Source organism: Odocoileus virginianus, chromosome 28 (assembly GCF_023699985.2).
Source record: "Odocoileus virginianus isolate 20LAN1187 ecotype Illinois chromosome 28, Ovbor_1.2, whole genome shotgun sequence".
Classification (NCBI taxonomy): domain Eukaryota; kingdom Metazoa; phylum Chordata; class Mammalia; order Artiodactyla; family Cervidae; genus Odocoileus; species Odocoileus virginianus.
The window spans coordinates 23,691,832-23,717,216 of NC_069701.1; the positions used below are offsets into that span (position 1 = coordinate 23,691,832).

Below are 25,385 nucleotides of genomic sequence, written 5' to 3' on the forward strand. Positions count from 1 at the left end.
CACAATAGTTTCTCGGGAGATACTTGCTGGATTCAGTGATATAAATTTTCTTTGGGTACAAGAAAACTTCCTTTCCTCTTATTCCTTACCTCATCCCCACATCCAGTAGTTATTTTTGGTGGTTTTGAGTAACCATATATTAATTATCTAATCCAAGCTCTCTTATGAAATAATCTTTAATTTCACATGTATTGGGTTGGATAAAAAGTTCATTTGGGTTCTTACATAAAATGTTCATGGATTAATTGAAATATAAACAAGTCTAGTGGCTTCCCTGGTGATCCAGTGGCTAAGACTTTGCACTCCCAAAGCAGGGGGCCCAGGTCAGGAAACTGGATTCTGCGTGCTGCAACTAACACCCGGCACAGCCTAATTAATTAATTAAAAAAATAAAGAGGCAGTCTAGCATGGTGGCCAGTCTCTCACAGATTTAAATCTTCTCTCTTCTATTGACCAGTCGTACAATATTAGCCCAGTTATTTCATCTCTTCGAACCTCAGTTTTTGCATCTCTAAAATAGGATCAAGTACCTTACCACAGGCACTTATGGTTAAATCAAATATTACCATATTGAATATTGAGAGTTTTCATTAACTTGCCCAAAATGTGATTTTTTAAATGGTAGACATCTTTTCAAATTGTGGCAAATTGACATAAAACATTATATAAATTTCAGGTGTACAACATAATGATTTAGTACTTGTATATATTGTGAAATGATCAGCAGTTAAGTCTAGTTGGCATCCATTGCCATACAATCTTATAAAAAATTTTTTCTTGTGATGAGAACTTTTAAAATATACTCTCAAAATAAAAAAATAAAATATACTCTCTTAGCAACTTTCAACTATGTATTCCAAAGTGTTTATCGCAGCTTTTATGTGCAAGGAACTGTGCTGATGCCACAAATATAATGGATAAAATAGGCTTGGTCCCGGTTCTCATGGATTTTACAATCTAACATGAGAGGCAGTCAGCAGCCAGAAAGGAAAAACACAAACATGTAATTACAAACTGTGAAAGGTTCTACACAGGAAAATACTGGGAGCTGTAAGAATTTACAAAACTGGTCCTGAACTAGTTCACAGAAAGCTTTCTTGAGAAATAATACCTGACATTTATTGAATACTCACCATATGCCAGTGTACTCGCTAGAGCTACCGTAATGAAGAACCATAGGCTGCATGGCATGAACAGCAGAAATTTATTTCCTCACAGTTTTCGAAGCTAGAAGTCTGAGATCAAGGTATCAGCAGGGCTGATTTCTTCTGAGGCCTTTCCCCTTGGCTTATGGATAATCATCTCTCCTTGTGTCTTCTCTCTGAACTTGTGTCCATATTTCCTCTTATGAGGGCAACCATCATATTGGATCAGGGTCCACTCTAATGACCTCATTTTAACTTAGTTATGTCTTTAAAGACTTATCTGCAGGGATTTCCTTGGTTCAGTGGTTAGGATTCCACACTTCCACTGCAGGGGATACAAGTTGGATCCCTCATTAGAGAACTAAGATCCTACAAGCTGTGTGGAGTGGCTAAAGGAAAAAAAATCATTTTAAGGACCCTATCTAAGGGCTTCCCTGGTGGCTCAGTGGTGAAGAACCTGCTTGCCAAAGCAGGAGACATGGGTTCGATCCCTGATCCAGGAAGATCTCACATGCCCCAGAGCAACTAAGCCCATCAGGCGTGCAGAGAGTCGGTCATGACTGAAATGACTTAGCACACTCAAGTCAACTTAAACTTTATTCCAACTAGAATAGCCTGTTTTGTGGCCTATTAAACCTATACTGTACATCTGCTCTAACCAGTCAAGAAAAGGGTACATTGTCCAGAAGCAAAGAATGTCTGTTTTGAAGATAGAGATAAATGCTCCTTTCCTGGGACATCAGTGCTGGTGCTCCTTTAATGATAAGGCTCCCTTCCCAGGCGCCAGAGCCAGGCCGACTTGCTGTATACGTGCTCATCTGCCTTCTTTGAAACTTTGAAGGAATGTGCCCTGTGATGGTTCATGTTCATTGTCCTGACACGATGTAAAACTATGCTAAAAGCCATGTTTCTTTGGAACAGTTCCTCAGAACTACCACGGAGACTGTCCTTGGCTATCAACCTCAGCTTGACTCAAATAAAATTCTTTTCTATTCCCATTATTCAGTTCAGTTCAGTTGCTCAGTCGTGTCCAACTCTTTGCAACCCCATGGACTGCAGCATGCCAGGTCTCCCTGGCCATCACCAACTCCCAGAGCTTGCACAAACTGATGTCCATCGAGCCGATGATGCCATCCAACCATTTCATCCTCTGTCGTCCCCTTCTCCTTCTGCCTTCAATCTTCCCCAGCATCAGGGTCTTTTCCAGTGAGTCAGTTCTTCGCATTAGGTGGGCAAAGTATTGGAGTTTCAGCCTCAGCATCAGTCCTTCCAATGAATATTCAGGACTGATTTCCTTTAGGATGGACTGGTTGGATCTCTTTGCTGTCCAAGGGACTCTCAAGAGTCTCCTCATTCCCATTATAGATTGTTGTTTATTTCTGTCAACAACAATGACATTTTTGGGGGCAGGGGCACACAACATATCCCGTAACAGCCAGGTATTAATCTACAGTCCTTACGTGAATTATTTTACAGCAATCCTATCATTGCTACTTTACTATCATAGATTAAACTGAGGTACAGAGAGAGGTTAAGCACTTGCCTCATACAATACCTAGGAATCAACAAAACTGGCCCTTGAACCCTGATATGCATTACCATCAGCTTATTGAGTGTTGAACGAGTTGGAGTTGGCCCAGCAAATGTTAGAGGTCACATACCAGGCAGATGGGATTGCAGGGAAGGGGCCTGGAATAGAAGAGAGCTTGGTTCTTCTAACAAAATGAAAGAATCTATCTGATGACGTTAAAGATGAGGGTGCAGGTAAATCATAGCAGTCCTTTCAAGCCATGATAGGACTAAGATTTTGTTCTTTATCATAAGAACAATGGGAAACCATTGAAGGATGACTCTGCCTACTGAATAGAGAACCACTTGGAGAAAATTTTAAAATCTGTGTTTTAATTTTTAATGGATGAGGAATCTGACATGTTAGTTTTTTCAATATATTGATATTACACTCAAGCTTCCCTATAAGCCACAATCCCATGAGGCTGAAATACTTGTAGAGTTAGCCTTCTGCAAGTGAACTACTTAAAACAGATTGATATGTATTTGAAAGGAAATATGACGAAGGTCAATATAGTTAAAGGTATGGTTTTTCCAGTAGTCATGTAGAGATGTGAGAGTTGGACCATAAAGAAGGCTGAGCACTGAAGAATTGATTCGTGGTACTGGAGACGACTCGAGAGTCCCTTGGACTGCAAGATCAAACCAGTCAATCCAAAAGGAAATCAGCCATGAACGGTCATTGGAAGGACTGATGGTGAAGTTGCAATACTTTGGCGACCTGATGCAAACAGCCAACTCACTGGAAAAGACCCTGATGCTGGGAAAGATTGACAGCATGAGGAAAAATGGGCAGGGCAGGGGGGACAGAGGATGAGATGGTTGGATGGCATCAGCAACTCGATGGACATGAGTTTGAGCAAGCTCTGGGAGATGGTGAAGGACAAGGAAGTCTGCTGCGCTGCAGTCCATGGGGGTCACACAGAGTTAGACACGACTTATCGACTGAACAAGATGGCATAGGCTACCGTGGGCTATGCTGGACTCCCAGATGGAGTAAAAACGTTGCGAACTACAGTTCTGCCATTGGACAAAGATTTAATCTCCTTCTGTTGTTTGGGCAAACTTAAACAGGGAAATGTAATCAGGGCCACACCTCAGTCTTAAAACTTAGATTGGAAGAGGAAGATAGAGACTCTTTGCCTAATACTTTCAAGCAGCTTTATTCAGATGATTTTTAAAAAGATTTATTTATGGCTATTCTGAGTCTTCATTGCTGCCCACCGGCTTTCAATAGTTGCAGTGAGCAGGGGCTACTCTTCCTTGCAGGTGCGCAGGTTTCTCATTGCTTGTTGCGGAACACAGTTTATAGAGCACAGGCTCAGTTGCTCAGTGGCATGTGGGATCTTCCTAGACCAGGGATCCAACCCCTGTCCCCTGCATTGGCAGTCATACTTTTAACGAATATACCACCACCAGACAAGCCCCTATTGAGATTATTTACACTGTCAAACTGACTTGTTTTCAGAGTACGATGATTAGTAAAAATACAGCCCAGCCATCGGTATAACCAGTTTTGGAGCAATTTCATCGCACCGGATGATCCCTACGGCTTGGCTGCGGTGGATTCCCGCCTATTCTTAACCACAGCCAGTCTGTCTGATTAGTGTACTTTACACTAATTAGAAATGACCTTACAGACCCCAAATAACCCTTAAGAGGAAGCCAGGACTGGACTCCCAACAAATGTGGAATTGGGTCATATATGTACATTTTGATCAGTGCACCAAATATATCCAGGCTGGGTCTGTGAGAAATTTCTCCATTCAGCCACTACACAAAGCACAGCTGCCTGCCCTACGTGGGGCTTATTATCGAAAATGAAGTAAAAGCAGTAAGCGGATGCCTCTGTACATCACACGCGTGCATCTGTGTAGGAGGTGAGCACACACCCTATGCCGGGATGCGAAGAGTCTAGCCTTCCCAGGACAGGGGACCAGTCGGTGTTGTTCGCATCTGCGCAGCCTGGCGAGCGCCTACAAACGCCTAACTGTAACCCCCTGCTCGAGACCTGTCGGTTCTGCTGTTGAGGTACCGCCTTCTCGGACCTGAGCGTCCAACCGTAACACTCAGAGAACCCGTAGATAACGCCTCACCCCCTAGCTCTCGCACCCGAGAGCGCACACGGAGCACGGAAACAGGCCTTGGGTCAACGCCTCCAGCGAAGCGGCTCTTTCCCTTGGCCACGCCCCCCAGTTTACAGATGGAGTCTCCTTGGTCCGGGAAGGGCTTAATCCCGCCCCTTCGAGCCGACGCCAGCAGCCACGTACCACGTTTCTACGTGTCTCGAGCCTGAAAGCGGAAGTTACGCCAAAGACTCGCGAGGGAAGCGGCGGGCCTGAAAGGATACTGGCCTCTGGAGGAAAGTGGGCGGGCAGACGGCATTGGAAAGCGCCGGAAGTGGTCGTGCAGAGGAGGGGTGGGAGAGAGGCTGGCCAGACAGATCATTAGGCTGTTGCTGGTCGCCTCGGTAAGGCGCGCTTTCCCTCCTCTCCGAGAGGCTGGCCCAGTCCTCCTCCTCGACCAGAATGGACTTTAGGGAAATTCTCCTGATAGCTTCCAAAGCGCAGGGTGTCAACAACGTGCCGGTAAGTACCAGCCGGGGGGTGACTTCAGGAGATCCTGGTCTTCAAGTTCCGAGTGTGTGGTCCTCGAAACTTCCAGGAATCAGCACATCGGCTCCAGGAGAAGAAAGATCTGGACTCCGTTTTTTTTTTTTTTTTCTTTTTCCTTTTGGACATGTACTTCTGGGTACTGGGGGTTGAAGTTACTGGGGGCTTGAGATAAGCAAGCGGGAGCGTGCTGACAAGCTGATTTGGTTTGTTTCGGCTTAGTTACCCCTACAACTTGAACTTTGAGTTTAGGGTATTTTAGAGTTGCGTGAAAGCTGGTGAGTAGAGCCGTGCCTGGCACGTAGTGGAGTCTAATGCTCGTAGTTTCTAGTTTCGGCATAAACTTCAACCCAGAGCTTGGGGAGTTCAGGAATATTAGGGGCTTGGCCTGATAGTTTTTGAGCTGATTTTCCGCTGATCTTTGAGTCAAACGTTTTGTGATTTCCCGAACAAGATTTTTTGACTTGTGTCCCCCACCCACTCAGCCAGCCAGGTGATTGAATTATCACCTCCCTAGGAAGGGAGTGTGAGTGGATTCCACGAAATTTTGGCCAACAGGATGAGAGAAATAGTTTCAGCTTCCGTTTACTTGTGGTCTTCCAGATTTGTTGTTTGATATCTAGGTCCCAGTTACTCTGTGAGGTTTGCTAATTCGCTGAGCGGTGTAAAACTTTACTCTCTAAATGCGGTAGTGGTGGTGAGGGCCTCGTTTGCGAGGGTGTAGCTGTTTTGCATAAACTAATCATTTCGAGATCCTCAGATGGTACCACAGCCCCAGCTGTAAACCGATAAATTGCATTGTGATACCTGCGGTTTGAGCGTTGAGGTGTGGAGCTCAAACGGCGCCCTTTTTAAGTCAGTTCAACTAGATCATTTTGAGCTCTCATGATGTGTTCTGCGTTTCTTAGATTTTTGTATATTTGCAATATTTTTTCCCTCTCCTGTGCTCATTCTTTTACTCTTTTGAAGATATTGATGTAAAAATAACTGATTAATAAAACCGATATTGATCAGTTTATTATATGTATTCACATCCCATCTGAAATACTCTGAACGATCTTGAAGTTATGAAACCTTATTTTCTGTCTCTGTAAATTTCCTAGACAAGTCAATATTGGACCTAGTAGCATTCATCTTTGCATAATTAGGTACATATTTCTTTCTACATCCTCCTCAATTTCAGTGGAGGTCAAAGAAGGATAATACTTGCTCTGATGCCCAGGACTATCCTGTGGAAGAATCAAAACCAAGTTAGTTGTTTCTTATTCTAAAAACCAAAGATTGCTGACAGAGAAGTACATATTTCTAGAGTGGGAGATTTCAAAATATGTCTGTATTTCAGAATATATACATTATTGATCTACGATTGGAATAACAAAGATTGGAAGCAAAAAGGAAAATAGGTAAATTGGTGAGGTCATTTAAAATTTAATAGATGAATATAGGCATATACTTCGTGAAAGTATGTTTTTCCCTCCCACTCACCCCAAAAGCTAGTAAGCCTGAAGGTTTCATTTAGTTATCAGCACTATAATCTTATCTTTTTACTTCAGATGAAAGTAAAACACAAAAATTATTTAGGAATAGAGCAAGATTGTATTAAATTTCATCTATGATCTTTAACTCAAGTCATCTGATTATTTTAAGTTGAAACCTTTTAGCTCACACTATGAGTTCTGAAATCTAACATATTGCACAGTGTGAGAGTACTACAAAGCAAGTATCCTTATAAACCAACATCCAAGTCAAACAGCATTACAGTATACACACAACACACACACACCCCACACACACAGACACACACCCCCACACACCCCACACATGCATACACACCACACCACACACACACACACACACCCCACACACACACACACACACACACACACACACACACACCCCAATGCTTCATAAATATTGAGTTATCCATCCTTCTCTAGGGCTTGGTTTGTATTTCTCTTTTAGCCATCTTTGTCCCCACCTTCCATTTGGATCCTATCATAACTGACTTTCAATTTAAGTCACGTTCCTTTGTCACAGCTTTGTTAACAGAAAGGAAATACACTGGCATTGATTAGACTAAAATCCAAGGGAAGCTAAAATCTGAAACACCTGTACAGCCACTTTGAACTCTTTATTTTAAAAAATGTCTACTATATCTGATTTGAAAAGCAGTGAACTGTTCCCATTTGGGACAGCTTTCTTTCATATTGTTTCTTTTTAAGAGAAATAGTTATCTGTAAAAGATTTTGGTTAAAACAAAAGGAGTATTGCATCATTCCTAGAAATACCAGGCATGCTGTCTTTTCCCAGTGGAAAACTGAATACAAAAAAACCCACAGCTGATCAAGGTGATGTAACCAGTCACTGTTATTAGCTCTGTTTATATATAAAGGAGAAAAGATATTTTTGGTAACTTTACCCTTAATATTTTTCTCACTGAGTTCCTCTAGCAAAAGCGGGTTTCAGGTAACTATAATTGATGTCTTGTGGTGCACAAGGCAAGATACATGGTTTTTCTCACAGTCAGACTAAAAACTGTCCCAGGCAAGATACTGTAACTGTGATGTGACCCTCAAATCAAAAAGTAAAGAGGAAACCTTCATACGTATTAGACATAAGGATTTGGGGGGCTATGGACCCTTGAGGTGAACAGTAAAATGAGTCAGTTTTCCATATACACATGTCCACTCTTTTTTAGATTCTTTTCCCATATAGGTAATTACAGAGTGCTGAGGACCGTTCACTCTGCTATACGTGCATGCTTAGTCACTCAGTCATGTTCCACTTTCTTCAACCCCATGGACTGTAGCCTTCCAGGCTCCTCTTTTCATGAGGTTCTCCAGACAGAAATACTGGAGTGGGTTGCCATTCCCTTCTCCAGGGGATCTTCCTGATCTATAGATTGAAGCTGGGTCTCCTGCATTGCAGGTGAATTCTGTAAAATCTGAGCCTCCAGGAAAGCCTGTGCAATACAGTAGGTCCTTATTATCAATTTTATGTGTAGTAGTGTATGTATTTCAGCCCCAATCATCCAGTTTATCCCTCCTCCCTATTTCCTCTGGTAACCATCAGTCTGTTTTCTACATCTGTGACTATTTCTGTTTTGTAAATAAGTTCATTTGTACCGTTTTTTTAGATTCCACATTTATCATATATTCGTCTTTCTCTGTCTTGACTTCACTCAGTATGATAATCTCTAGGTCCATCCATGTTGCTGCAAGTGGCATTATTTCATTCTTTCTATGGCTAAGTAATATTCCATTGTATCCATTCCTCCTTTATCCACTTCTCTGTCAGTGGATACTTAGGTTGCTTCCATATATCTTGGCTGTTGTAAACAGTGCTGCAGTGAACATTGGGTGCATGTATTTTTTTTTTTTTTTGCGTGTTATCTTTTGAATAATGGTTTTCTCTGGATATATGCCCAGGAGTGGGATTGCTGGATCATATGGTAGGTAGTTCTATATTTAGTTTTTTAAGGAACCTCCATACTGTTCTTTATAATGATTTTACCAATTTACTTTCTTCTCAGCAGTATAGCAGGGTTCCCCTTTTTCCATACCCTCTCCAATATTTATTGTTTATAGATTTTTTGATTATGGCTACTCTGACTGCTATGAGGTGATACCTGACTGTAGTTTTGATTTGCATTTCTCTAATAATTAGTGCTGTTGAGCATCTTTTCATCTGCTTTTTGTCCATCTGTAATATTACCACATGGAGATTCTGTTCTCTTTACCATCACTACCTAGGCAATCTCTTTATGAATAGTAAGGATAATAACAACAGCAATTAGCATATATAGTGCTTACTTTGTGCCAGGCACTGTTCTAAGCACTTTCTGTATATTAATTAATTTAATCATCATAATAACCATATAAGGAAGGTTGTTTTACAGATAAGGGAACTGAAGTTCAGGGAGACGAAGAAATGTTTCCAAAGTCACACAGATGATAAGTGGCAGGGCTAGTAATGGCAGAGCAGAGAATCTAGTCCAGGCAAAGTGGCTCCAGAGTTCGTTCTTAATCATGACCCTGTGTTGAATGAGGAGCTGCTGCTGCTGCTGCTGCTAAGTCGCGTCAGTCGTGTCCGACTCTGCGACCCCATAGACGGCAGCCCGCCAGGCTCCCCCGTCCCTGGGAGTCTCCAGGCAAGAACACTGGAGTGGGTTGCCATTTCCTTCTCCAGTGCAGGAAAGTGAAAAGTGAAAGTGAAGACATGTCCAGTCGTGTCCAGCTCTTAGCAACCCCATGGACTGCAGCCTGCCAGGCTCCTCCGTCCATGGGATTGTCCAGGAAAGAGTACTGGCGTGGGATGCCATTGCCTTCTCTGTGAATGAGGAGAGGCTTTTGGAAATGGGGTGCTGAGGAAGGTTGTCATCTATAAAGCCTGAATCCATCTAGTTCCCTACCCCCAACTCCAACCTAATAGAGCCTTAGGCAGTAACCCTGTTGTTTTTTTGATGACACTTCTCACTGTACAGTAAAGTCTGATGGGGGAGAAATCTAAAGGCTAAACCAACAGCATTTGAAAACTGGTGAATAGAGATTTACAGGCTGTTTGGGAGAGTGCCAGCATGGTTAACAGAAATAGAGTCTGAGGTTGGGGGAAGGTTCGGTGATGGACTTGTTTGGTGCAATGGCATTGTCTAGGAAGCAGGTGGAAGTTAAGAAGGGCATTTAAGAATGAGGTTAGAGCTAGAGATGAAAGTGTTGGGATTAAGTTAGAAGTGAGGCACACTGTAATGGGAAAACTTTAGACCCAGAGTCAAGAGATCTAGATTCTAATTCAGTCTTTGCTACAAATGGTATGAGTGATAGCCAGTAAATATACAGTTGTCCTTTTTGGGCCATTTCTAACATGAGGTTGAACTAGAGACTCTGAGGTATCTATCTGATACTGTACTTTATAATCAGGTATAGTTTTATAAACAGTAAGATTTATATTTGACCTCTTATCAGTCTTGAATAGCATGTTTTTTGGTAGTTTTATTTTCACTCTCAGCCACCCAGCTAAGCAAGCCTAATGCATATCAGTGGTTTTCCAGGCTTGCATTCATTGCTTGACTATGATGTATTGAGAGGATTATAGAAGTTGCATAGTCAGTCATTAAAGTTAAGGATATATCCTTTGAATATTTCTAACTCTGATTTCTAACCAGTGATAAATCTCTAATTTATATAAAATCATCAGAATATTTATTTTCTACAGTTACAACAATATATTATCTCTTGAGTAAAGAACTTTCAAGAAGGAATTGCTGTTGATTCCTATGTATTAATAACATATTTGGTGAATATGTATTTCCACACTGAAAGCTCCTGATTTTCTTAATCTGACTGTGACAGTATGGTTTCAGTGCAAGGAACACATATGTTTAAAGTGACTTAATGTTTTCTAGGTCTCTTGGCTTCAGAATTACAAATCTTGGCAAAATCTCTGATACTGTATTTAGATGGCATAAGCTTCTCTGTTGTGGATCATTCACTGGGGCCCAGCAGAATGACTGAGTTGGCCTGCAGGGTAATAAAATGGATACACTTAGGATAAAAGAAACTCTTGTCCAGCTGCTTTTCATGAAGCTCAAACAATGAAGCAGCCTGGTGCCTTGAATCAGATTCAGAATTGATGGGTACATCTTGATGTGTTGCCGCTAGAGCTAAATGTGACCATCTGATGTGAGAGAAAGTGCCAAATAGTTCTCCTGCCTTATTAAATGGCATACAGTGTAATCCCAGCCTGAAGCTTTCTTTTAAAAACGTGGTTCTCTGCTGGGTGCCCCCTGAGGGGGAAAGGAACTGTCTAATAAAATGTTCTATTACAGCAAATCTTCTAATACCAGGGTCTGACTGCAACCCCTTTTTCAAAAGTCTAGCCAGTTCAATGTTAAGAAGGTCTATAGTGATAGACCCAAGAGAAAGGAAAACATTCATTCACAGAAAACTTTGTATACTTATGTTCACAGAGCATTATTCATAATAGCCAAAAAGTAGAAACAGTCTACATATCCATTAACTGATGGTTAGATAAATGTGGTATAATCCATATAATGAAACATTCATCCAGAAAAGGTGTGAAGTACTGACATGTTACAGCATGAACCTTTAAAACATTAAGTGAAAGTGGTAAGATATTAGTACAGAAGACCACTGCAGCAGTTAGGGTTCCCCAGAAAGACAGAACCAGTAGGATCTGTTTTAGGAAATTGGCTCACATAATTGTGGGGACTGGCCTGTCTGAAATTTGTAGGACAGGCTGGAAACTCAGGCTGGAGTTAATACTGTAGTCTGTCAGGAATGGGATGTGAATAAGGTTTGCCATCTATAAAACCTGAATCCATTTCTCTACTCTAGCCCAATAAAGCCTTGGGCAGTAACTCTATTGGTTTTTTGATGACACTTCTCAGTGTCCAGTAAAGTCTGATGGGATAGAGTTTCTCATAGAAATTCCAGAGCAGATGGAGAAAAAAAAGTTTTTTGAATTGGAAAATCTTAGCTACTTTGAATAATCGCTTATCTATATAGTATCTGTGTCTTCTCGATTTTATTTTATGATGCATTATCAATCACTGTGTGTGTACACTGGGTGCATGGTTTCATTTATATGAAATGTCAGAATTGGCAAATCCACAGAAGCAGAAAGGTTAGTGGCTGCCAGGGCCATAAGTGAGGGGAATGGGGAATGACTGCTGGAGGGTAAGGGATTTCTTTTGGGGAAGATGAAAATGCTCTGGAAATAGTGTGATGGTTGTACAACTCTGGGAATATACTATTACACACTAAATGGGTGGATTTTATGGTTTGTGAATTATATCTCATTAAAAATGTTTTTAAAAAGATCACTATCTCTGGAGGCCTAGCCCCCCTTTTTGTTCCTGCCCCAAATTTCTACGTTTTGATCTAAATTTTGCCTAAGAGAATATTTTAATATTCTTCTGGTATCTGCCTTTGAGTGCATCAAGCTACAGAGGATGTAAGAAACTATTAATTATGACTCAGCTCTAGTCAGTAAATAAGATCAGGCCTCATCAAGTAGGACCTTGTCCTACTTAAATTGTTTCCCAGCAGACCCACAAAATAAGACATTTTATGGATTTGTTGAATTCATTCTCCATCATAGGGATGGGACAAGGACAGCAAAATTGTTGAGTTAAACGTGAGGCCGGCTCAGTAAGTATCCTTAAGGATTGGAGGTCTTTTTTTTAAACAAAGCTGAATTTGAAATCGGCATGTGAATTGATGAAAATAGGTGTATGCTTTGAAAAGTGCTCAGTGTAGCCTTTTCGATTCTTTTCTGAGTGAGTCGAGTTCCCGAGCCCTCCCTTGTTTCTTGTGTTCCGCCCTCCCTGTGCTTATGCCCCTCAGTTGGTGTTTCCCAGAGCGCAGCACACGTAGCTCTGGCTCTCCCCATGACTTTAGATGCTTTATAAATGCTTTTTATTCACATAGATGCATATTTTTAAAATTATATATTTGTATAGAATTTGGGAAAATATAACTAGCCTTTCAGGCCTGTCATTTCATGACTATTATTGCTTGAGCTAAAGGTGCAATAATAAGTCATGGTGTTAAGCTACATATTTTCTTAAATTTAGTAAATAGTATTACAGTTGGCATACTAAAAGGGCAAAAATCGTGACAGTGGTATGGGAGTGACTGAAGCTTACTAAACATGGTATTAAACTATATCCCATTGACACTATTTTTCTCTTTTGGTGTCTGTATTTAGTCAAGAATACATAACCCATTAGCTACCTATTTAAGTGCCAGGTTAGGAGGGAAGATATCGACCCTGAAATCAAATTAGGAAGTGCTCACTTGCTGTTGTAATACCTAGATAACAAACTGATCCTATTTTAAATAATAAAGATTGGTATTTTGGGGCAGGGGAGCCCTGTATTAAGCTTCGATTTGGCAGGTGAATCTGGGCTATATAATTGGCAGGGAGAGAAATATTTGGAGCTTTGGCAGCACAAATGCACCCTTCTCATATATTTACCTGATGGGAGTGTGTGCCTCTGCTTACGAGTTTATGTGTCTTATACAACTTGAATCATCTTCACAGTAGCCATTCTGTTAAGAACATGTGCATTTCCTATGGATAAGACCTATGTTTGAGGTTCTTGTAACCACGACAGATTTTATGTCTATATAATTAGGTAAGCAGTATTCTCTTTCTCCTATCTTCCTTTCCCTCTCTGTTTTCTCCTTTAAACATTGGGCCCCAATCCACTATGGAAAGGGCCTGCAACTACATTTACAAAGATAGGGACTTGTTAAAGTATTTCACTGTGGCAGCCAGGTTGACTGGGAAAGGAATCTGGATGCTCTGTTGGGATTTCTCTGTGTGAGGGACGTGTCAGATCTCAAGCATTGCCATCACACAGGATTTTCAGGTTGGATTAGGGCCAGCTTTCTTGGCCAGCTGCTTCATGGGTAGACTAACTTAGCTGGAACTTCCAGCCTGTTTCAAGATGCCTTCTGTTTGGCAGCTGTATAGTAAGCAGGAGTCCTTTGGCTTTCCTCCAGGAATTTCATACACATTTTGAGAGTCACTTTTTTGGTTCCTTAGTAGCTCAATTTGTTCTCATAGGTTAACGTTTCTTTCTAAACTAGTACAGCAACAAGGTTGAGTGGATAAAAATGTCATCATGTCATCTGCCTAAGATGAAAGAAGGGCATTAAAAAATTCTTATTTCCTAGCCTGTAAGTTTAACGTGAAATGGTCCTAGAGATTAATCATCCTGGTCTGAGTTATTAGCTCTGTTTAATTACACTTCTCTAATCATAGTTATAAAATGAAAATATTTTTCCTTTTATGGTTTAAATTAGCGTTATTCTAGTTTTAGTCATTTCCTAGTGCAATTGCATAAAAATCAAAGACCAGAGAAATACCATCCGTTCCAGGATGATGTTAGTACTTTTTGGGTGATCTGGAAACTTGTCTGAAAGGATTTGTGTGGTGAATTAATATTTAATGAACATAGAGCTACACTTAAAGGTTACAGAGACTAGGACCCTTCTTGCTGCTTCAGTTTCTTTGAAATGCCTTTTAGCTATGGTTTGCTATCTACTTTGCCTGAGACCAAAGTAGGATCTCGGGATTTAACGTTGTAGACAAAATAACCAACGTAGCAGCTATGAAAACCACCTGGAGTTGGGTACTCAGGAGGAAAATAGTTGTGATAGTATTTTCTGCCATGGACTTGGAAAGTTCTGAAGAAGGATACTCTTTTAAATCAGAATTCTAGAACAGTCTGTTTTAGTGGTGATTTTTTTTCAATTCCCCCAGTCCAGGTACCTTTTTGGGAAAATAACTTGAAAATTGTGTTTCTATGAGTTGTTCATTTATGTATTGTTGGAGATGTTTAAAGAAACTCTATACCTGGAAACAGGCATATATAATCATTTTTAGCCTGAAATTTCATAGCTGAGCTTTCATGGGGGTTATGTGGTCTCTTAATTATTCAGAATAGGTTTTTTAATTCAACACTTAGACCTCTCTATTGTTTCAAAATTAATTGTGTGTAACTTTTACTCTGTTTTTGTTTTCAGAAAAGATACAGTTTGGCAGTGGGACCTCCCAAAAAAGACCCAAAAGTTAAGGGTGTCCAGTCAGCAGCTGTCCAGGCTTTTCTCAGAAGGAAAGAAGAGGAGCTCAGACGAAAAGGTATGACTCTATAGCCTTATTCTCAGTTTTAAAGTCTTCTGTCTTCACAACTGGCTTGTAACTAACCAAGGGATGCTTGTAGTATCGTTAAGAGGCTAATGGATTTGTTGTGTATGTGTCTGAGTCAGCTGTATTTGTAGCATTACGTGTTTTCTTCTGTTGGTCATTTGTATAGATATTATCTTTTATTTCCTCTTAAAACCTTTTTGGGAATAGTGACCGTATCTTCTAATTGATGATATGAGCAACTCCAGTAAGAATTCCATTCTTTTACCTTGGTGGTTTTTCTGGTACTTGTAATGGAGGTGTCGTTGATTGACAGTGTTGTATCAATCGCTGCAGGACAGCAAAGTGACTCAGTTATACACATACAGACATTTAAAACATTCTTTCCCATGACGGTTGTTTTTTGTTTGTTTATTTTTGTGAGGTTTTTCCTTTCTTTTTTTTTTTTTTTTTGCCTGTACTGTACAGCCTGTGGGATCTTAGTTTCCCAACCAGGAATTAAACCTGGGACCCCAGCAGTCAAAGTGCTGAGTCCTAACCACCGGACCACAGGAGACACCCTCTTAACCTTAGTTTTGAACCTGTTTCTACCTACTTTGTATTTTAATTTTTAAAAATATACAGAGTACTATCTAAAAGGTTAAAATAGGGATTGAAAACCAGTAAACTCAAGCAGTAGTTTTGCTTCATGCAAATGACAAGGAAACTGATTTGGTAAGTTTGAGTATCCATTGATTCATAATTAATAACAACTACTAAGTGGGTACTAATATTCTCTTAACTTGGTATATTTATTTAGTATGAACTATTTTCTGTATTTAAAGCTAAAAGCGAAGACTCTCCCTTGCTTAGTCATATAGAAAAACCCATATGTGACCCACTCATTGTGTATAGATGACTCACTGATACTTGTTTGAATGACTTCCTCATTTGATTCTTAGAAGTTTTCAAATTTCTACAAACCGTAACTTGAATGTTGCTTGGTTTCGGCCACCTACTGATTTCAGATAAACATAGTTTTATCAAGACCTTGAAATAATGTGTTGTTTTGTCTTTTTCAGCCTTAGAAGAGAAGAGGAGAAAAGAAGAACTAGTGAAAAAGCGAATTGAGCTGAAACATGACAAGAAGGCAAGAGCTATGGCCAAGAGGACAAAGGATAATTTCCACGGTTACAATGGAATTCCTGTTGAGGAAAAGTCAAAGAAGAGGCAGGCAATGCAAAGTCACACTCGCCAGGGAGCAGACCAAGAGTACGAGGTGGAAGAAGAGGATGAGTTCTTAGAATACAATCAAGCAGAGTCAGAGCAGGAGTACGAGGAAGAGCAGGAACCTCCCAAAGTTGAAAGCAAACCAAAGGTCCCCCTCAAAAGTGCCCCACCAGTCATGAACTTCAGTGATCTGCTCAGGCTGGCTGAGAAAAAGCAGTACGAGCCGGTGGAGATAAAGGTAGTGAAGAAGACAGAAGAGCGGCCCTTGACTGCAGAAGAACTCAGGGAGCGGGAATTCCTTGAACGAAAGCGGAAGAAAAGGACACCTGAGACAGATGCAAGGCTACCGCCAACCAGAAGAGTACCCTCTCAGAAAGAAAGTGTGGGCACAAAGCTTAGCAGAGGCTCTGGAGACATGCATCCTGCTTCCAAGGGTACTGTCCTTCCTCATCCTGAGAAGAGACCCAGACCCAGCACAGCTGATGAAAAGCGCTTGCATTTGTCTTCGTCCAAATCCGTGCCGGGGGAGAGGACCAAAGTAGCCCCTGGCAGTTGCTCCCAACCCTCGCTTCATGAGGGCCGTGATAGACCTGTTTTCAATGGGGCTGGAAAGCCCCACCCCAGCACCTATTCACCAAGTGTCCCAAAGACTTCTGCTAAAGGGCCTCAGAAATCTGCCCCCGAGCACAAAGCCAAAAAATCTCCTCCCCATCCTAGCCATTCCAGGCCTGGACCCATGGCCACCCCACACAATAAGGCCAAGAGTCCGGGTGTCCGGCCGCCAGGCAGCAGCTCCAGCCCAGCCCCTGGGCGGCCTAGCACAGGGCCTGCCCGGCCCATGGTTAGTCCTGGCCCCGTGCCCAAGCGGCAGAATGGCAGCTCCAACTCAGGACCCGAGCGATCAGTCAGTGGGAACAGGAAGCCAACCAGTGACTTCAGTCCCCCAAGACGGACAGTCAGTGGTACAAGTGGCCTTGGTCGACCTGCAAGCAGCTCAGGGGCCCCTGGGCGGCCTGTCAGTGGCTCCGGTGGTTCTGGGCGACCCGTGGGCAGCTCTGGGGCCCCTGGGCGGCCTGTAAGCAGTCCACATGAACTTCGACGACCAGTGAGTGGCTCAGGCCCCCCTGGGCGATTGGTCAGTGGCCCTGGCCGGTCGGTCAGTGGCCCAGCTCCAGCTGGACGACCTGTCAGCAGTTCAGGCCCTGGTAGACCAGGGAGCAGCTTGGGACCTGGGCGAACAGTTAATACCTCAGGTCCCCCTCTGAAGCCCAAATGCACTGTTGTCTCAGAAACAATTTCTTCCAAGAATATAATCAGCCGGCCCAGCAATGGACAGATGAATGGAATGAAGCCATCCTTAGCTGGCTACAGATCTGCCCATGGTAAGATTTCCCCTTATCCTGAAAGTATTTATTTGTCACTAGGAAATTGGAAAGAATGCATTGTTTTATAGAACCAGATGCTGGGAACTCTTCTATGTGCTTTTAAGTGTATTCTTGTGTTGATGGAATCCTGATGTTTTGTCTGTCCTGTGCCAGAGAGTTCCTTTAGTAACTATGGCTTGGAAAAGTCTTTAGGAAGAGATTTATCCGGGGCCCTGTTTGTCCACCTCTGTAATGTCTCCAAGTGCAATAAGCTTAGCTATGGAATTTATACGATAGGAGACGTATATATATATTGTATATGCCTTTTGTGGTTCAGTGAATGAATTCATCTTTACCTCTTCATGAAGACTATAAGTGCCTATCTTCAGGGACTAGAGTGTATTTATAAGCTTGAAGCCTCTTGGTACATAACTGATTCCATCAAATATTGTTGGGCACCCATGATATGCCAGAAATGATTTCAGACTGTCCTTGTGTTTCTGCTCCTCATAGTGGCCCTAGCTACCAGTCCTTTAGGAATCTACTATTCCAAGGTACGGGATCATTGTTGGCACCTATTAACTCTTCATCGTTAATGACGAGTTATCATTTCTCATCATTTCTACATGGTAGTCATCGTTTCTACATGGTAGTAAGGATTTGTTGAAGCACCTGTTAGACACCATGGAGAATATAAAAAGAAACAAAAGATGATATTCCATGTGTTAAACTTTCTGCTTTCGTCAAAACATTGGTTCTCAACCAAGGACAGTTTTGATCCCCGGTGAACATTTGGCAACATCTGGAGACATTTTTGATTGACATAAGTGGGGATGGGATGCTATTGCCATCTAGTAGATGAAGGCTGTGGATGCTGTTACCTTTCATTGTACGGGACAGCTTCACAACCAACAAACAGCTGGCCCAAAATGTCAGAGTGCTGAAGTTAAGGAACTCTGAGCTAAGGAGACAAGCCATGCATATAAAAAACAACTGTGGAACAACGAGTGTCTATAATCAAGGACTAGAAAGCATTTGTTCCCAGATACTAGTCTATTGATCAGTGCTTGTCTTTTGCAAAATTTTTAATCAGTCTTTTGGCAAAATGACAAAAATATGTTGGTATGGTGAGTTTTTCCTATTAGTCAGACTTGCTCAGTTCGAACAATGATCCATTTCTGAGAATCTTTCATACTTCACTGGACTTTTAAAAATCCTAATGGAATTATGATAATAAATAGTAGACTGTTACCTTTGGTGTCTTTTTTTGGCAAGATTAAAATTTGTGTTCCTTCATTGATTTGTAACTTTTTTTTTCTTTTTAAGAAATTTTACTAGTCTTTTAAATCCAAAAGAATAGAAACTATTAAGCTAGAAAAAATGTAACAGTTCTGGTAAGCCTTGGGACAGACAGAAATTCTATTCCTTGTTGAGTACCATGAAGCAGCAGAGAGGATTGTAGTAGTGAGCTCACACTGGGGGCCAGCTTGCTGGCTCTGGGTTTTGAGGCTGCCATCCTAGTGAGTTCTTAGTATCTCAGCTTGCATAGGATTTTGTTGGGACTATTAAATTTTAATACTCTTTAAAATAATGGCCTTTCTATTCTTAGGTCCTCAAAGGCTTCCCTTTCCTAGTGGTTACAAAAGGCAGCGAGAATATGAAGAGGAGGAAGATGATGATGAAGAATATGACTCTGAAATGGAAGACTTTATTGAAGATGAAGGAGAACCTCAGGAAGAAATATCCAAGCACATTCGAGAAATCTTTGGCTATGACCGAAAAAAGTAAGCATAAAGAAGATTTATACACACACACACACACACTTTTATTTTGAATAATCCATTCTAAGGGGGGAAAAATAAACATTAATAGTAGAGGCATTGAATGCAGTTCTTAATTAGGAATTCTTCAATTGTTTAGATTTACTTTTTTGGCACTTAGTATTTAAGAATTAATGCAAAATTATGTAGTTACTTGTATAAGGGCCAATAAGTATCCCTATTTAACTGTTGTCCTTATAAGATGTATATTTGATAAGAGTGTAGCTTGGTGTAGTAGAAATGGATTGGCTTTGAAATCAGAAAACCATCCACAGAACCGTGTTGAAAGCCTGATCTGACACCTGGTTTTCTTTGGTGTAAAAGCTACACAGAAGTGTGCCTGAACAGCACCATGGAACCAACAGCATTGATATCACTTGGGAACTTGTTAGAAATGCAGGCTTGCAGACCCTAGCTTAGATCTAAATCCAGTCTAGCTTTATAACATTCCCCAGTGGTTCACGGCAACCTTGAAGATTGAGAAGCACTGATGGAGCAGAAAAATCGGGGTTTAGATCAAAGTTCCACAGCTTACTAGCTGGGTAAACTTGAGTTAGTTATTTTTTAAATGACTTATGGGAGGACTCAATGAGGTAACATACAGTTGACCCGCACCAGTGTGAGGGCTGGGGGAAATCCACGTGTAACTTGGAGTCAGCCCTCAGTATAAATGATTCCTCTATATACAGGTTCCTCCCTCTTTGCGGTTCCATGGGAACAGAGGCAGCCAGTTATGGACTGTGTCCTATTGTAGCACGAAAAAGAAATCTTTGTGTAAGAGGACCCGTGTAGTTCACACCCATGTTGTTCGAGGGCTCTTGCTTTCTCCTTTGATATCACAGATATACAATGCAGCAGACTGAGTTTGGTCCCTGGGTTGGGAAGATCCCCTGGAGTAGGAAATAGCCACCCACTCCAGTATTCTTGCCTGGGAAGTCCCATGGACAGAGGAGCCTGGTGGACTATAGTCCACGGGGTCTCAGAGTTGGACATGACTGAGTCACTGAGCACAACAGTAAAAAAAGGTCTTTAAAAAAATTCAGTAGAAGAACTAGATTAAAAATCAGATTTAAAAACCTGATCTTAGTTACGGCATAAGATAGCAATATGTTTTTGGTCAAGCCGTTATCCTGTCTGTTTCAGTCTCTGTTCTGAATCCATGAAGCTCAAATGATATTAATTGTGCTTTTGTGATTTTAATATATAAACTTTCATGTAAATAGAGGTGAGTGGGTTGAGCAAACATTATTGGATTGGTACTTTCATTTGATTCAGGAATAGTTGCCTTCTGGAAGTATTAAAGGGCTCATATAATTTACTTCAGAAACTCCCTTTTACCCAACCTCTGCCCACCCCACTCCCTGCAAACAAGGAGGAATAATCCTAAATGTATGTTTGATTTAGTTACAAAAATGCTGGTTTTAAAAACAAGAAGATGCAAGTTCTTTTAGAAAATTGGTTTTTTTAATTTTTTCCTAACAACTTCAATTTTTTCTTACCAGATACAAAGATGAAAGCGATTATGCCTTACGTTACATGGAGAGTAGTTGGAAGGAGCAGCAGAAAGAAGAAGCAAAGAGGTACGTAAGCACAAGCTATACCCGTGTGGAAATTCCTGAAAAAGTTTCTGTTCTCTGCTTCAGGTGCATCCTTGGGAGCCGGGGCTTTGGGCCACTCAGCTTAAATTCCAATCCTGCTTACTTGCTGTGGGCTTCAGACAAATTAGCCTTCTAAATCTGTTTTCCCATTTGTAAACTGGGAATGTACATGATTCAGATCATGTGTGCATGTTGCGCATGGAACACCTCACCCGTGTAGGCACACAGTAAATGCTAGAGAGCTCCCCAGATCCCGCTATTGCATGTTTTTATTTTTCTTTTCCCATTCTTAATTCCCTGTCCACATGAGATACATCTCAGTCTTGCTGACCTGTACTGCCACTGAACTCAAGGACCTGATGAGGGACATTATATTCCTGATGTTGGATTCCTGTTTGGCTATCAAACAAATAATCATTTCTTGTGTAGGGGTAACAAGTGATTACTTAGTTTATAGTGTTAACTTGGTGAAATAATTCACCTCATTCTCAACCCAAATATTAAACCTCTCTTTCCCTCTTGCCTTCTGTCCTCTAACTAGATAAAATAGCAAACTAGAGTATTGGGAAGAGACAAGAATAGAATCTTATTTATTGCATAAATGTTTCTTGTTCTTTATTTTTTAAAGCTGATGAGATCATTTATATTTATTAGTGTAATGGGAATATTCAGATGTTTTCTGTTGAGTTGTATGTAAGATCTTTTTTCTTTATTTTTGTTTGAGTCTTTTTAAATTTAAAAAAATTTTTTTTTCATTTATTTATATTAGTTGGAGGCTAGTTACTTTACAATATTGTAGTGGTTTTTGCCATACATTAGTATGAATCAGCCATGGATTTACATGTGTTCCCCATCCTGAACCCCCCTCCCACCTCCCTCCCCATCCCATCCCTTTGGGTCATCCTAGTGCACCAGCCCTGAACACTTGTCTCATGCATCAAACCTGGACTGGCAATCTATTTCACAATTGATAATATACATGTTTCAATGCTATTCTCTGAGATCATCCCACCCTCGCCTTCTCCCACAGAGTCCTCAAGTCTGTTCTTTACATTTCTCTTTTGCTGTCTCGCATATAGGGTCATTGTTATCATCTTTCTAAATTCCATATATATGCATTAGTATACTGTATTGATGTTTTTCTTTCTGGTTTACTTCACTCTCTATAATGGGCTCCAGTTTCATCCACCTCATTAGAACTGATTCAAATGTATTCTTTATAATGGCTGAGTAATAGGTCTTTTTTCCACTATAACTTGAGGCAGTGGCTCCTAGTAAAAAAATATTCCTGCTTAGTCTTGTTTTCACTGGTAAAGCCTTGAGGCCTTTTTAGTGCATCAGTGCATTCCATGTAAGCTCCCAGTTGAAATTTCAGTCTTGCTTTTTAAAGAATGTGATAATTTCATGTATATTGACAAATACCTGCTTTTTTTCCTGACAGCTTAAGATTAGGTATGCAAGAAGATTTAGAGGAAATGAGACGTGAAGAAGAAGAAATGAGACGTCGAAAGGCCAAGAAGCTGAAGAAGCGTTAGCTGCTGCTTTTATTTTTGTGAACTTCTGAAGACTGCTGCAAGGAAGTCCTGCCTTCAGACTGAAGAAGCCCCTTATCATTTTAGAATTCTAGTTGGGTACTCAAGGAGAAGGAATGCATACTATCATCTATCTGCAGGCTGTCGTTAGAGCATAAAGTATTTTCACATACTTTGCAGGGTGAAATCGTAATGCAGATGACGTAACGCCCAGTGAGTGCTCTTACGAAGCTAACTATTCACAGGAGCCAGCCTTGATCCTCATGAGCTATGCACTCTCATGTGGGGCCGCTCACAATTCAGCCAATCTTGTATTCCTTTGCTACTCTAAAAAGGAAAAGAAAGGATTGCTCCTTTACTTCCATAATTCTGATGCGTGAGTATAGCGCTGCCTGGCTCCCAATCAAATGTGTCTTTTGATGAGGAACCTAGCCCTTCCAGGAATGCTGCCAGCAATAAAGTGACCAGTCCTAATCTCTATGTTTGGATTGAGAACTTGAAAATGTAGAGTAGGTGTTACAATTATATGGATGTCATTTCTGTGACTTTGAAGTAAAAAGTAGAATAAATTGTATTCTGCATTATTCATGGATTGGATGCTGAGCATTCTTATTCACTAAGTTAGGTGATTAGGCAATTAACAGAATTTTCCAAGTTAAAATACAAGTTATGCCATTTTTGTTTAAGAATATTCTCTTCCAGATTTTACTTTCAGATTTACTTTTTTGTTGGTGTAAAATAGACAAGGTCACTGTGCTGTTTGATTTTTATCTAAAAGTTTCATTTTTATATTGAAGAAAAAACACTTATTTTATTCAAACATTAGATTTGGAAGAGTAATAGTTTCAAACGTAAGGAAGTGACATGTGAGGCTCCCCTCCGCCTCATTCCACTCCGCATTGTAAGGATATTTGGAATTCAAGGTGCCCTTTACCTTTTTGTGTCGATAACTATATTTTTATCTTAAATTCTTTAGCAATTAATGGTAAAAAACCAAAAACTAAATTCATGTGTATCAAGGCCACCACTTTCTCTTTTTGCCCATATTGCACTTTTATTTCAAACTATGCACTGTGAAGAGATTTTTTCCCAGGTAGGAGAGGATGTTCCCTGTTACCGTGCTTACTAGGCTGTGGAATGTCTTCATTCTTACCTTTCTTCAAGTCATATCAGTAGACTTGTTATCTCTCTTAAGCTCAAGTCCAAGCAATTCCAATCAGGCTGACCTAGGTTCCAGCTGGAGAGAAGCCAAGTCTCAAGGAAGGTCAGCAATAGAAAATGAGGTGTGATGATGCCAGAGAGCATGTGTCCCTGACTCTGAGTGGAGGACTGGGGACAATGAGACATAAGCTTGCAGAAAATTCTACAATAAACCTTGTGGCTGTCCTAAGCCATCCGTCAGTGGGGATCAGGAAGTAGGAGAGGTTATCCTACAAGAAGATTTACTCTTCAAAAGATCTGCAATTGTTTTTGTGTATTTTTTTTATCTATAGAGCTTGCTTTTTCTCTACAATGGAGTGTTATAGATAACCACTATTAATGATCACATATAACTGTTAAAACACTGGTGGCAGAATAGCCTGTAGACTGCCTCTCACCTATCTTAAATACTTTTACTGACTCAAGAGTAGTGTGATATTCCATGTAATAAAACAGGTTTGGAACATTATTTCCTTTGCTGTCCCTTATGTGATTTATTTTTTTCCCCTTCCCAAGTTTGCTTGAATATATATATATATATTTTAATATTCAGACTCTGAAATATGTAATTACAATCAAGTGCTTGTCATAGCTGAAAGATTTCTGGTGGCTTAAAGCTTACTAGCACTTTACTCAATGATATTGTGCAGTTACTTGTACAGAAAGGCACCATTGTGCTAGAGAAAATTACAGAACTTGGTAGAAGAAGTCCTTACATGTAATCACTCTGGTTGCATTCTGCTATGATACAGATGTTGATTTCAGTTTTCTTTAGCATCAACATTATAAAACAGCACTTCTGTATGTAGCTCATGAAAAAAAAAAAAAGGTCCTGAATCTTTTAATCTTAGCCTTGTTCCAAATCCTGTCTTCCACTTTGTTCTGCAACTCCTGACCACTCTTAAACAGCTCACAAATCTTTAAAGGAACTGGAATAGGCTGTTATTTTATCAAGGTTTACAAATTAAGTGCTTGATTTTTAATGTATCCTCTGTTTTGATTTTCAGATTTTATTAATATTTGAAGATGTGCCTTTTATTGGGTAATGTTAAGTCATGAATGTAGTAATGTTATTTCACTATTGTAATAATGTTACATGATCATGGATGCAGCATTCTCAAACACGATGTGAAGGGAAAGTAGTTTTCATAAAACTCAATAGAGCTCTGATTGCACAGTCCTACTTGCTTTAGATGTTGCTATATTAAAGCAGGGGGCACTTTTTCTTTAAAAGCTACTTTCAGAACTTGTCTTTGTATTTTCTCTGAACTACAAATGCAGTTATGTCCATTTGGAGGCCAGGGTACCACATGTCACAGGCAGCCTTACATGTGTGCCGTGAGAAGGTTCAAACACTGTTATCAAGAAAGTCTATGGGAACTCCAAATTTCATTTTTTAAATGTAATCCCCAAGATCTTCTCCAAGAAATAAATTACTGTTTTGTATTTTATAATTTAAAAGCAGCTATTAGTACATTTCTGAGGTATAACAGGAGACCAAAACATGTTTGGAAAGAGAATAAATATATAGAGAGAGACTGGTTGTTTTATTTTCAATGTGCTGAATATATTAGACTACTATTTATTTTGTGAGTGGATGTGATGACATAAATATTCAGGTGTTAGTGTATGATTAAGAGTGGGATATAGATTTCTTTGAA

General features: G+C 40.4%; 1 protein-coding gene across 1 annotated transcript; it reads left to right on the top strand.

The window, feature by feature from the left end:
- The first annotated feature begins 5,045 nt into the window (after nt 1-5,045).
- SPTY2D1 (SPT2 chromatin protein domain containing 1) lies at nt 5,046-24,193 on the top strand. The gene is made up of 6 exons (XM_020893550.2): nt 5,046-5,302; nt 14,881-14,995; nt 16,063-17,592; nt 19,184-19,358; nt 20,897-20,974; nt 22,434-24,193. Exons 1-6 carry the CDS (start codon nt 5,243-5,245, stop codon nt 22,525-22,527), a joined length of 2,052 nt encoding a protein of 683 aa, XP_020749209.2. The 5' UTR covers nt 5,046-5,242; the 3' UTR covers nt 22,528-24,193.
- Nucleotides 24,194-25,385: the final 1,192 nt, after the last annotated feature.

Coding starts and splice junctions, on each gene's coding strand:
- SPTY2D1 (XM_020893550.2), top strand. CDS start 5,243: ATGGACTTTAGGGAAATTCTCCTGATAGCTTCCAAAGCGCAGGGTGTC. Junction 14,996..16,062: donor AGAGGAGCTCAGACGAAAAG/GTATGACTCTAT, acceptor TGTCTTTTTCAG/CCTTAGAAGAGAAGAGGAGA. Junction 20,975..22,433: donor CAGAAAGAAGAAGCAAAGAG/GTACGTAAGCAC, acceptor TTTTCCTGACAG/CTTAAGATTAGGTATGCAAG.